General features: G+C 36.1%; 2 protein-coding genes across 2 annotated transcripts; both read left to right on the forward strand.

Annotated features, from left to right (window-relative positions):
• The first annotated feature begins 520 nt into the window (after positions 1 to 520).
• Positions 521 to 7,732, forward strand: LOC130821246 (T-complex protein 1 subunit epsilon). The gene is made up of 8 exons (XM_057686931.1): positions 521 to 859; positions 2,136 to 2,454; positions 3,435 to 3,783; positions 4,347 to 4,479; positions 4,566 to 4,618; positions 5,950 to 6,052; positions 6,278 to 6,558; positions 7,378 to 7,732. The coding sequence occupies exons 1-8, from the start codon at positions 661 to 663 to the stop codon at positions 7,546 to 7,548; spliced, it is 1,608 nt and encodes a 535-aa protein (XP_057542914.1). The 5' UTR covers positions 521 to 660; the 3' UTR covers positions 7,549 to 7,732.
• A 3,179-nt stretch (positions 7,733 to 10,911) lies between these two features.
• On the forward strand, positions 10,912 to 11,822 carry LOC130821330 (mitochondrial import inner membrane translocase subunit TIM23-1-like). Its single transcript, XM_057687033.1, has one exon. It carries the CDS (start codon positions 11,018 to 11,020, stop codon positions 11,570 to 11,572), a length of 555 nt encoding a protein of 184 aa, XP_057543016.1. The 5' UTR covers positions 10,912 to 11,017; the 3' UTR covers positions 11,573 to 11,822.
• Positions 11,823 to 13,517: the final 1,695 nt, after the last annotated feature.

Below are 13,517 nucleotides of genomic sequence, written 5' to 3' on the forward strand. Positions count from 1 at the left end.
AGTGAAAAAAAAAATTAATTAAATAAACTAACATTTAAACTTTTTTCAAAAGTAAGCGTCCAAACCCTAAAGCTGTGCTTTGGAGCTGTTCGCAGTTACTAACTGCGAACAGCATATAAGACAAACTAGCTGTTCGTAATTGGTAACTGCGAACAGTTCAAAAAACACAAAATAGCTGTTCGCAGTTAGACTGCGAACAGCAAAAAGACAAAATAGCTGTTCGCAGTTACTAACTGCAAACAAATTTTTTTTTTTTTTTTTTTTTTTTTTTTTTTTTTCTGTTTGCAGTTAGTAACTGCGAACAACTATTTTGTCTTTTTTGACCTGTTCGCAGTTACTAACTGCGAACAACTCCAAAGCACAACTTTGGGGTTTGGACGCTTACTTTTGAAAAAAATTTAAATATTAGTTTATTTAATTAATTTTTTTTTTCACTCAAGAATTTCAAAAATTCTACAAAAATTTGTCAGATTTAGAAGGGTAAACGGGTCGGATGATCCAATACATTCGAATCCTCCTTATTTCCGCATACCTACTTACACTGTGAATCTGAGATAGTGCTCTCTCTATAAATAACTACACTTTCTCGTACCTTCCTTTTTCCCTCTCTTCTTCCTTCATCTTCTTCATTCCTTCCTGGTTTTGAATCGATCTGCAAAAATGGCGTTAGCCTTCGACGAATTCGGAAGGCCATTCATTATACTCAGGGAACAGGAATCTAAAACCCGTTTAAGAGGTATAGATGCTCAAAAAGCAAACATTTCTGCAGGAAAAGCTGTCGCTCGTATTCTTCGTTCTTCTCTTGGTCCTAAAGGGATGGATAAAATGCTCCAATCTCCCGACGGCGACATTACTATCAGTTAATGCTCTTTCTATCGAACTATTCTTGATTTGTTGAATTGATTTGTAATAATTTTATGTAATTAGGTTGTTCTTTCGTGAAAGTATGATGTGAAGGTATTTTAATCTAGATGTGGTTTTAGGGTTTTGATTTCTGTAGTTGTAATTTGTTGATTGTTTACTTTAATTTTGATCAGTTAAGGTGAGTGATTGTGTGTTTTGTTGGAGTTTAGTATCGACATTTTTCGGGGGTTTTTATTTTTTGCGGAATAACAGCAGGAAAAGGGATTTATTAAGGTTGGATATGTCTGACGTTTTGATTTGTCTTGGAAAGATTTCACAATATGTAGTGAGATGTAATATTTAAATGTTGTATCTTGGATTCATGTTTCAATCTAGATGAATTAATGTTTTGAATTTGTTTTGGTAAGATCTCACAATTTTTAGTGAGATGTAGTGTTTGAATGCTGTATTTTGGGTTCATGTTTCTATTTAGATGAATTAATGTTTTGATATGAATTTTGATTTCTAAGATTGAGTTAGGTGACTATCAAAAAAATATTGAGTAAGTTGAGATAGGGTTTTAGAAATACTTCGCATATTTGGGTTTTAGCTGTCAGGATTATGACTTTAGAGTTTTGTTCTGGCTATTCTTCTAGGGTTTAAGATGCCAGTGGTATTTTTTGATTGAGGGAGTGGGTCACTTTGTGTGTACTCCTTGCTGTTTCGTACGTAGTGCAGTAACTAGTAACTACTAGATAGTAACTATAGGGTAGTTATATTCAAATCAACACTCTGCACTGGTTTTCATTTTTTAAAGCAGCGGAAAGTTGGTAAATTAACTGCCAAGTTTAAGCATGCTTTCCCTTTATTGTACTTGGTTCCTTAACTTAGCTATGAAGGATGCTAGCTAAATACTCATTTATGCTCTGGTGCTCCCTATCTCTTTTGTCTCCAGACTTCTTTGACAAGTAAAAAATCACAAACAAACAAGAAATGCAAATTGAGAGAATTATTCTCTCTCAAGTCTCCTTGTGACAGGTGAGTGCAAATGGAGTATCCATAACATCCTACAACCCTCCTTTAGGTGATTATAGTAACTTATAAGTGGATACAATAGGTGGCCTTCATCATCAAACTTTTATGTGGGAAACTGCACTATTACAAAAATGTCTTTTTGCTGATATGTTTTTTTATCCCCATCACTGTATTGTTAGATTACGACAATTTATACGCGCTGTTCTTTTTGTATGATTCTTTCTCTGATTTTGTTTTTGTCTTGTCTTTGTTTTCAGCAAATGATGGCGCTACTATCTTGGAGCAGATGGATGTTGACAACCAAATTGCAAAGTTGATGGTTGAGTTATCTCGTAGTCAAGATTATGAAATTGGTGATGGGACCACTGGAGTTGTTGTCATGGCTGGTTCCCTTTTGGAACAGGCTGAAAACCTCTTAGATCGTGGCATTCATCCTATTAGAATAGCAGAAGGTTATGAAGTGGCTTCAAGAATTGCCGTTGAACATTTGGAGAAAATTGCACACAAGTTTGAATTTGATGAAACAAATGTAGAGCCTTTGATCCAGACATGCATGACTACTTTGTCATCCAAAATGTATGCTTTTTATACTCTTGTATTTTTTTTCCTTATGATTATCGTGGGATTGTGAAATGGCTGAATGTTACTAAATACCTTTTTATTATATAATTTAGCAATCCTGTTGAGTCCTTTTAAAATATGAGCAATGATGCTGTGGGAGACCGATAGTTAGGAGTGAGGGCATAGGAGGCTAAAAAATTAGGAGTGAGGGCATAGGAGGCTAAAGAAATGAAGCTGAAGGAAGATAAATAGTTGATTTACCATGAGATATTGGTAATGGGGAGGAGGTAGGGCATGAATACCTCAATATTTACTTAATATTTGTTCATGTTCTTTTTTGGAGGCGGAAGTTCTTATTTCACATTCTCTCAATGAGAAGTGAAGGCAATTCCTATTTTCCTTTATTAATTAGATTGCTCGACCCAAAAACCATTTAAAGGCCTTCCTTTGGTGCCAGATTTTTCTTTTTAGTTGATGCTGCATCAGTGTAACTGCCCAAGTTGTTGACTGGTGTTAGTCTTCTTCCCCCCTCTCTTAATACCAAGAGAGGTTTACTCATTGTTGGATTTATAACAACTTACCCACCCACCCAAAAGCCCCTTATTTAGAGTTGATCATCAGCAATTTTCTTTTAGGACACTAAGGTAAGGAAATGCTTACATTTTTATACTGGTTAAGCTTTAGTTATCCATTCTTCTCTGGAAATCTGGAATATTAAGTAAGATTAAGTAAGATAGCCCAGTCTTACAATATCATGCAGATGTTAATTAATGATATATGTGGATTCAGATGTTTGAAGTTTGCTTTTGTTAAATTTCCTGACAAGAGTTGCAGGTTGGTATGCTGATAAAAGGGTGCATGAATTAAGTTTATTCTTCATATGCTGGCTATCCTGCTCATGGTTTTTTGCTGAATCATATATCACGGCTATATGTAGGTTTGGATGCATTTTATGACAATTTGGAAATGAACAGTGATTTGTTTTCCTTTTTCAGTGTAAATCGCTGTAAGCGTATGTTGGCTGAGATTGCAGTCAAAGCAGTTCTTGCTGTAGCGGACTTGGAAAGGAAGGATGTCAATCTTGATCTCATCAAAGTCGAAGGGAAAGTGGGAGGAAAACTTGAAGATACTGAACTTATTTATGGAATTGTGGTAGACAAGGACATGAGTCACCCGCAAATGCCCAAGAAAATTGAAGATGCTAAGATAGCAATTTTAACTTGCCCCTTCGAGCCACCTAAGCCAAAAACCAAACATAAGGTTGACATTGACACTGTGGAAAAGTTTGAGACATTGCGTAAACAAGAGCAGCAGTATTTTGATGATATGGTTCAAAAGTGTAAGGTGGGTTGATACTTACTATATTGTGCTAGTGTTATATAAAAGCTTTATTTTGTAGCTTAAATTTTGATTGGAAGAAGCATATGTGTATAAATGATGAAGTACTTGATGCCTTGGTGGTTTGTGCCATATATGCTTAACCTTATGTCGTTATTTGTCCACGGATTTGTCATAAAAGTTCGGAACTTCATGTTCAAAATCAATTTTTTGGGTAGTGCTTTGTAAGGTAGACAGAACTATGCATGCAGAATACTCAAAATTCCTGAATTGGGTTCTCCTGATTCTTATGAAGTTCATTTATGTGACATACTCTTTATTGGTTGAGGCTCAGTTGATTGTTTATGCTGAATATCTATTTTGGTAGTCATATGGTTCAATGTACTAGTATAAATATGCATTTTAGTATGGGTGGTTTGTGAGCTACCACTGCCATCAGCATGCACATACCTTATTTTTCCTTCTAATAAAAGGGGTACCTAATTAAAGTAGCTATATATATATTTTTCTAATGTTTGTTGCTTTGCGCTGTTTTAGTATCTATCATTTGATGGGCTTGTGAGTTGCAGGATGTTGGTGCAACCTTGGTTATTTGTCAGTGGGGATTTGATGACGAGGCAAATCATTTGTTAATGAATAGGAATTTGCCTGCTGTCAGATGGGTTGGTGGTGTTGAATTGGAGCTGATTGCAATTGCAACAGGTGTGTATATATTTGTTTTATTTTTTCATTGTATCTCGATTTCTTTTTGTAGATTTTACTTGTTCTAATAATCTATGTATTTTCAGGTGGAAGAATTGTTCCAAGGTTTCAAGAACTGACCCCTGAAAAGCTGGGGCAGGTACTTAAACACCTTGTATTTTGATTAAGTCGAGTTTGGTGGATGTCCACTGGACATTCTATATGTGACATCTCTGATAGCATATGTAGTGGGTTGTATCGTGCTGTACTTCCTTAGTTGTAAGAGGCATCGCGGTGCAAAGGTCCTTTTTTCCGAGACGCAAGGCAAAGGCACAAACATTTTTTAATGCGAGGCCCACAATTCTGCCAAAAAGCTCTAAAATCAATTTTGAAACATATTTAATACTTAAAAGTTCAAACATGAATTTCATATCTTAATAATATATAAGCTAAACATTACTTTTGCACATAAACCATATAATAACTCGATAACATAGTCTTGAGTTACTTTCGCACATAAAGAAAGCATACTATGGTTGTTGATGCTTGAAATGTTTTGTGACACATTGAAACACAAGCTTAATCTAAATCAGAATCATATGTTGACCAGTGAAGATGGCGGCACTTCAATTATTTTGCTCTTCCATTTCTCACTCGACATCGTTGCTTTAGGGCAAGAAAGGGCGTGTATTTTTTCTTTCCATGCAATAAACAACTAATAACATAGGGTTATTACTATAGTATTAAGTGTGTAGTCAATTATCAAGATTTATTATATCTGAGTTATGCCTAGATATTCGTTAATTTGGATTTCCTCAACGTTCTTTTTTTTATTGTTTATGCCACTATTCCATTTTCTAGTATATACAATATTCCATTACCCTAGTTTCATCAAATGACTTTACCTAGGGTGGGATTTGGAAGGTTTGGTTGTACGCAACCTTACCCCCTTGTTAGTGATAAAATTAGCAAAGAGGTTGTTTCTAATTGACCGTGACGCGCCATGTGCAACTGCATATGAATAAGGAAGTGCACATAGTTTAATGAGCTATTTTACTTTAGTCCATGTTAGAGTTTATAGGAAGAACAAATCACCATAGGTTAGATATTAGGCTATTAGCAAGGAGTGCTAAACTCTATCCTTTTTAGTACCCTGGGCCACTATTTCAAACTTAGCAGATATGAAAATGATATGCTTGACCATTCTTCTAGTCTACTTTTGGAAAAATAAGACTATTACCATCACTTCATAGTTCATACTTCGTTGAAAAAATAACATCTGTTTTTTCAGGTTTGAGGTTTTGATTTTAAATGCTTAGAAATTTATGTTGTACAACCTCCAAGTTATAATTATTTTCTAATTAGAATGAGAAGCGTTTCATTCTACATATTGTTATTTACATTATTATTAAAGTTTAATTTTTATAGTTGTCTTCTGGGAAAGTTCTCTGTGTAGCATGTTATATTTTGACACAAGTGCTGATATCTTAGGCTGGGTTGGTCCGTGAGAAAGCTTTTGGAACAACAAAAGATCGGATGCTGTACATTGAACACTGTGCCAATTCTAGGGCTGTAACAATATTTATCCGTGGAGGTAGGTTCATTTACTTGTTTTGGGGCACTGGTAAAGTTCATCTCTGATTTAATTTTCAGTATATAATTGCTATTTATTGTTTATGACTAGTCAAAATGCGTGTATTTGAAAGAGTTGGTCTAAATGTGCATACTTTGTCACTAGATTGTGATTTTCCTGCTGCTTTTTAAGATCAGAAACTAACTGCATTCATTGTAAAATGCCTGTTTATCATTTATGATGTAGGCAACAAAATGATGATTGAAGAGACAAAGAGAAGCATACACGATGCACTTTGTGTAGCAAGGAATCTTATTCGCAATAATTCTATTGTGTATGGGGGTGGATCCGCTGAAATTGCATGCTCACTTGCTGTAGAGGCTGGTGCTGATCAATACCCAGGAGTTGAGCAGTATGCCATAAGGGCCTTTGCAGAAGCTTTGGATGCTGTTCCCATGGCACTTGCGGAGAACAGTGGTCTTCAGCCAATTGAAACACTGTCTGCTGTGAAACACCAGCAAGTTAAGGTAAGTGGGCTTGGTGTAGCTTCATTTTTGCTCGTATATTTGGCCCTGATGCATTTGTGCACCATTTTTTTGGGTGGATTTATTTATATATTTTCTATCCTTCCTGATCTTGTTCTTGTCTGTGGATCTGAACTCTTCTCTTTGAATCTCATGAGTCGAGACTCAGGACAAGTGATTGTTGCTAGTTATAATGTTTTCACCTAAAATATGAATCTTCAGTTTGTGCTTGTATACTAAATTGATTTTAGAAGGCCATTGTTTTATCTTCGGTTGGGGTATAAGACATTCTTTCAGAAAACTGTTTTGCCATTTTCCTTTATATTGTTGAATAATGGTGATAATAGGTTTTCTTGAGTAATAAATAGTTTTCCCTTGGGTAGAAAATAGTTTCCTTTTGTTAAGAAGGAATCCAACAATTTCTCCATTCCGTTGCTTCCCCTGCATTCCCTTCTCCTTCTCCCTAACTTTTACCAAAGAAACCAAGTGTATGAACTTGAACTTACTTTTCTTTGAATCAAATACAGACCTCCTTTCGCTGCTCCCTCCATCCACTTAGCCTTCCCAATTTCATTGGAGACATCAAGCGAAGGAAATTGAACCGTTGAAACTTCCTCGGCCTTTTCTTTGAATCAAACGCTGTCCTTTTCTTTAATTTCCATGGCAATTTGTCCTCCGTGTATATCTGCTTTCATGTTGAACTAATTATGCACTGATCTTTGTTCATATATAAAAACAAAATCCACAATGTGTTGGTAGTATTACTATTATGCCCGATCTCTTAAATTTGTGTTTTATCTTTTTGGCTTACAATTCGAGCAGGAGAACAACACATGCTGTGGCATAGACTGCAACGATGTTGGCACAAATGACATGCGTGAGCAGAACGTATTCGAGACTTTGATCGGGAAGCAACAACAGATATTGCTGGCTACCCAGGTTGTGAAGATGATTTTGAAGATAGACGATGTCATTACTCCTTCCGAATTTTGATAGTACTATTTACTAAGTTACTAGTATGTAATTTAGCTTGCCTTTTGCAACTTCAATCAACAGTAGATCGTAGATGTCATTCACTTAGCTTCACTCCAATTTGTGCCATTAAATGGGATTCGACATTTTAATACTCTAAATTTTGTATGCTGAACCTTCTTCTTTTACTTTGTATTGTGCTCTATCGATCGTCTTTTTTTTTTTTTTTTTTTTTTTTTTTCTGCAAAATATGTTTGTATTTCTGCTTCCAGATTTGATACTCTAAATTCGTTCTTTCTGTATTCTTCGTGTGTTGATTTCAATATGTTTTGAATGGTAAATTATAAAAAAAGATTAAAGATATAAGTAATATACTAATGTTTAAATAATTTATAATGTTAAATATTGTAAAGTTTATGATCTGAAATTAATATATCTATATTCTTTTTAGCGAATGCATTTTTTTTATCCTAAACAAAATTATTGTACATTTTTCTTTATAAATGCAATTATATAAATGATTATAAATGAAGTATTTAGGATCAAAACACAAAAAGTTAGACTGCTTAATCTTTACAAACTTTTCGATTCTTTGAATTGTATAAAATTATAAAACTTAAAGAATTTTGTGCGACTAAATATTCAACGCGTTGGAGTTAAAATATATCATTCTGGGGAACAAAACGTAAATTATTACATAAGATAGTCTCACTGTAAGACGTAATATTTATAAAGGCTAACAAATGACTCTCTTGTGTTTGAAAGAGATAGGCTCTTAAATTTTTTGGATATAGCCTAATAACCAAAATAAATCTATAAATATAAAATTGTAATTTTTTTTTTACAAATTTTACTATAATAAAAAAAATTATCTTTATAGATCAATAGTGAGGTTGCAGGCTTAGTGTAACCTAAGTAGTTCTGCAAACTTACAATAATGATAAATTTACATATATTAATTAATAGATATCATCCTTTCATTTTATGAATAATTTTAATTGTTATTTTATAAAGTGTAGCTATTAAAAAGAGTGATTGAGAAAAGAATATGACGAGAGACAGTGATTAGAGAGAACCAATTCGAATTCATGCCGAGAAGATCAACCACCGAGGCAATTCATCTTTTCAAGAGACTGATGGAAAAGTATAGGGAGCGAAAGAAGGATTTGCATCTGGTGTTCATTGACTTGGAGAAAGCGTATGATAGCATACCACGAAGCATCGTTTGGGATAGCCTCAAGAATAGAGGTATTTTACGAAGGTACATTGGGGTAATATAGGACATGTATGACAGAGTGTCGACTAACATTCATACATCGGTGGGTATGACAAAGTCTTTCTCAATTAAAGCGGGACTGTATCAGGGATCAGCACTAAGTCTTTTCATTTTCACGGTGATTATGGAGGAAATCTCTAAATCCATCTAGAGACTGTACCATGGTGCATACTTTTCACTGACGATATAGTTTTGGTTGCATAGTAAAGGAAGAGTGGCGAGGAGCCTTGGAGGGTAAGGGGTTGCGCATAAGCTGTACGAAGACATAATACTTGCTATACAATTTCAGTGGGACGGAATCGATAGGGGAGCCAAAGGTGACCTTAGGGGGAGAAGTTGTTGTATGTACGTCCAAGTTCAAATATTTGGGACCGGTGATTCAAAGTAATGGGGAGATTGATGGAGACGCTACTAATCGTATACAAGCGGGTTGGCTTAAGTGGCGAGTAGCCGGGATGCTTTGTGATAAAAAGTTTCCTAGTAGATTAAAAGGTAAATATTACCGCGTTGCAATTAGGCCGACTCTATTTTATAAGACAGAATGTTGGCCCGTAAAGAAGTTTTTCGAACAGAGGTTAGAAGTAACAGAAATGCGTATATTAAGGTGGATGTGTGGTTATACTATGATGGATAGAATAAGAAATCAGAAGTTCAGGGAGAAGTTAGGGGTTGTACCTTTCTTTGCAAAGATGCTAGAGAACATGTTGAGATGGTTTGGATATGTGTAGAGAAAGACCCATAACACCCCAGTAAAAAGGATCGAATGCATCATAGTGGACGGCAAGAGAAGTCGAGGAAGACCTAGGAGAACGTGGGAGGTATCGATTTAAAAGTGACCTGCACGAACTTCACCTCTCCAAGAACGTGACCAGGGATAGGGGTAGTTGGCGGCGTCTTATCCACGTCTTAGATTACTAAATCCGTCCCTCTTACCCACCGTTTGTTATTGTTCATTACCTTTACTTATCGCTCTTTGCCTCCTTTACTTTTATCTTTATTTTTAATTATTTGTACGTATTTTATTTATTATGTATTTTTAGTTATTTGATTACCATTCTTGGTCAACGTGGGTTGTAAGTTGTAGGCTTGTGGATAGTTGCAGGTTTCTTACTCTTTGAAAACCCTTCTCGAGCCGAGGGACTCTTTGACTGCACTCTTCTCTATTGGTATGAGCTGCTGTCTTTCTTTCCTCTCCAAACCCTGATCATAGTTTTAATAAGCGAAATATACTGGATATGATGATGGTGATGTTGTAATACCTCAGATTTAGCTTGAAAATGGATTGATAGACTACTCATATCAACAAGGTGCATCTTCTTTTCTAGGGAGCCCATTTGCTAAGAACTCCACAGTTAAACGTGCTTGGTGGAGAGCCATCTTAGGATGGGTGATCTCCTGGGAAGTTTTTCCGGGTGCGCACGAGTGAGGCCAAAGTGCGCTGGAAAGACTTGTGTTGGTTTGTAAGGCTAGTCTACAGTCTCCAAGAGTAGTCATCAGCGGTCCGAGGGGCCGGTGTGTTACAAATGGTATCAGAGCAATCTTGCGACCGTGCCTGATAGTGTTCAGTGCACCTAGCGGGGGAAAAGATCCTGAAGTTACGGTCCAACGAGGACGTTGTATTCTTAAGTGGGGGTGAGTGTAATACCCCAGATTTAGCTTGAAAAATGGATTGATAGACTACTCATATCAACAAGGTGTATCTTCTTTTCTAGGGAGCCCATTTGCTAAGAACTCCTCAGTTAAGCGTGCTTGGTGGAGAGCAATCTTAGGATGGGTGACCTCCTGGGATGTTTTCCTGGGTGCGCACGAGTGAGGTCAAAGTGCGCTGGAAAGACTTGTGTTGGTTTGTAGGGCTAGTCTACAGTCTCCAAGAGTAGTCATCAGCGGTCCGAGGGGCCAGGGTGTTACAGATGTAGCTATTAAAAAGATACTATATGTTTGCTTTGTTTATTTTTGATTAGAATATAAGTGGAGTATTTATTTTGGATAAGGGGAAAAAAATGAGTGAATTAAGTAGAAGTTGGGACGTGGGCCCGAGCTAGGTCGGCGTGGCGGTCAATATTGACTTAGGGTTAATAAACAGGTGGAGTATTCAAAATCACATTTTCTGGAATTTATTCTAGAGGCTTGTTCTCTCTGTTTCCTCTTTTCCACAACAACGCAGAGAAATTTCTACCGCCTCTTGAACCCTAATCCCAAATCACCATAAAAATCATGTCATTCAGCGATCCAGAGAAGAACGACAGCCAAAATCATCGTCTTTACAATCCATACCAAGACTTACAAATCCCTGTTCAAAAACTCTATCAACTCCCCACGCAACCCGAATTCCTTTTCCATGAAGAATCCCTTCGTCAACGCAGATCTTGGGGTGAAAATCTTACCTATTACACCGGTTGTGGTTACTTAGCTGGAGCTTGTTCTGGTGCCGCTAAAGGATTTGTCGACGCAACTCGTGCATCTGAACAAGGGGATACCCTCAAACTCCGTGTTAATCGCGTCCTTAATACCTCCGGTCTTGCGGGTCGTCAATGGGGGAACCGTTGTGGTGTTGTTTGTCTTATGTATGCCGGTCTTGAAAGTGGGCTTTATGCTGTAAGAGATGCTGATGATATTTTCAATTCTCTAGCTGCTGGGCTTGCTACTGGAGCTCTCTATAAGGCTGCTTCTGGACCTAGAGCTGCTGCTGTTGCTGGTGCTATTGGTGGCCTTGTTGTTGGTTGTACTGTTGGAGCCAAACATGCGCTTAAGAGATACATCCCCGTTTAATTGTTTTTTAATTGAAATTGGAACTATGCAAATTTTGAGTCAAGCAAATTGGGCTTTGTGGTATGGTTAGTATATTGATTTTGGTAGGAATTTCTGGGCATGATTCTAATTCATGCTGCTACTTTTTTTTCCAGATATGTTTTGTTTGTAATTCGTGTAACAGTTTCAGTGAGTCAATAATATTACAAAATGCTTGAAACTTTACACTTACAATGTTGGCCTTATGAGATAATATCTTATTGTTATGATATATTGATGAAGTATGCTTTATATTTTTTTCTGTGATTAGAGTGTTGATTTTGTAATGTTTTATGGATAAATGCGTGTGGTAAGTTGTTCGTATAATCTTTTAGCTGGGTAATCATAACTTTTGCAGTATACTAAGCGATGTGGCTTTGATGATTCACATTAAAAGTTATAATGAAGTTAGGAAGTTAAAGTCAGGGATTGTCTTCGAATTTGGCTAAATTGCCCGATCTTTTGGTTCAACTCTAATGTACATCTTTCCTTATTGTGGATAATGCAGTAAGGAATCTGATATTTAGTCAAAATAGGATGTGAAATTACCTTCTAGAAGTAGTTTTTGGAGGTAATCCTTGGGTTTCTTTGATCATAGTTTTTGAGTTCTTTTGAGACCTTACTTAAGGTTCTTGTTCAGCTTATGTTTGGGCAATATTCTTATTCTTGGTGTTTATTACATTGTATGTTTCTGGTTGTGTAAAATCACATCGTCTTATCTTGTGTGTATATTGATTTCCATTTGATCTCCATGGATGAAATTTATGGAATTGTGGTTGACAAGGACATGAGCCACCCGCAAATGTGAGACATTGCGTAAACAATAGCAGTACCTTGAGATATGGTTCAAAAGTGTAAGGTGGGTTGATACTTGCTATATTGTGCTAGTGTTATTTAAATGTTGTATATAGTATCTTTAATTTTGATTGGAAGATGTGTATGCGTATAAATGATGAGGCATTTGATGCCTTGGTGGCTACTTATGCCTAACCATATCTTGTTATTTTCCAGGGATTGGTTATAAATTATAATAGTTGGGAACTCTATGCCTGAATTTAGATTTTTTGGGTAGAATTTTGAAATGTAGTCAGAAGTATTCATGAAGGATGCTCAAAATTTCAAATTTGTGTTCTCCTGATTGTTATTTTTGCGGTGAAGTTCATTTATGTAACATATACTTCGTTTTGGTTAAGGCTCAGTTGATTGTTTCATGCTGAATTTTTATTGGTAGTCATTCGGCACCATATGCTGGTATAATTATGCATTTTAACTTGGGTAATTTATAAGCTATCATTGCCATCAGCCTGCAAACAAATGTCTGGGATACCTAATTAGAGTAGCTATATTGTTTCAAATGTTCTTGCTTTGTGTTGTTTTAGTATCTATCTTTAGATTGGCTTGTGAGTTGCAGGATGTTGGTGCAACCTTGGTTATTTGTCAGTGGGGATTTGATGACAAGGCAAATCAATTGTTAATGGATAGGAATTTGCCAGCTGTTAGATGGGTTGGCGGTTGAATTGGAGCTTATTGCAATCGCTACAGGTGTGCATATATTCCTTTTTTATTTTCATTGTATCTTGATTTCTTTCTGTGGATTGTACTGGTTTTAATAATCAATGTGTTTTCAGGTGGAAGAATTGTCCGAAGATTTCATGAACTGACCCCTGAAAACCGGACAGGTACTTAAACATCTTGTATATTGATTCAGTCGAATTTGATGGATGTCCACTGGACATTCTATTTGTGACATCTTTGATAGCATATGTAGTGGGTTGTATGTGTTGTACTTCCTTTGCTGGAACCAAAGTAGAAACTTTTTTTTACTCTGCTACCTTGTTTTGTTAAATTTAATTTTGTATGTCTGTTGTGAATTTCTTTATTTTATATTTTTTAACAAAAGGGTTAGTGTGTTGTCGTTTGCTTATTA

This window comes from Amaranthus tricolor, chromosome 8, assembly GCF_026212465.1.
Source record: "Amaranthus tricolor cultivar Red isolate AtriRed21 chromosome 8, ASM2621246v1, whole genome shotgun sequence".
NCBI classification, from domain to species: Eukaryota; Viridiplantae; Streptophyta; class Magnoliopsida; order Caryophyllales; family Amaranthaceae; genus Amaranthus; species Amaranthus tricolor.

Excerpts from the sequence above, each read along its gene's own strand:
- LOC130821246 (XM_057686931.1), top strand. The coding sequence starts at position 661 with ATGGCGTTAGCCTTCGACGAATTCGGAAGGCCATTCATTATACTCAGG. Across the intron at positions 2,455-3,434 it reads ACTACTTTGTCATCCAAAAT|TGTAAATCGCTGTAAGCGTA; the intron begins GTATGCTTTTTA and ends TTCCTTTTTCAG. Across the intron at positions 6,053-6,277 it reads AACAATATTTATCCGTGGAG|GCAACAAAATGATGATTGAA; the intron begins GTAGGTTCATTT and ends TTTATGATGTAG.
- LOC130821330 (XM_057687033.1), top strand. The coding sequence starts at position 11,018 with ATGTCATTCAGCGATCCAGAGAAGAACGACAGCCAAAATCATCGTCTT.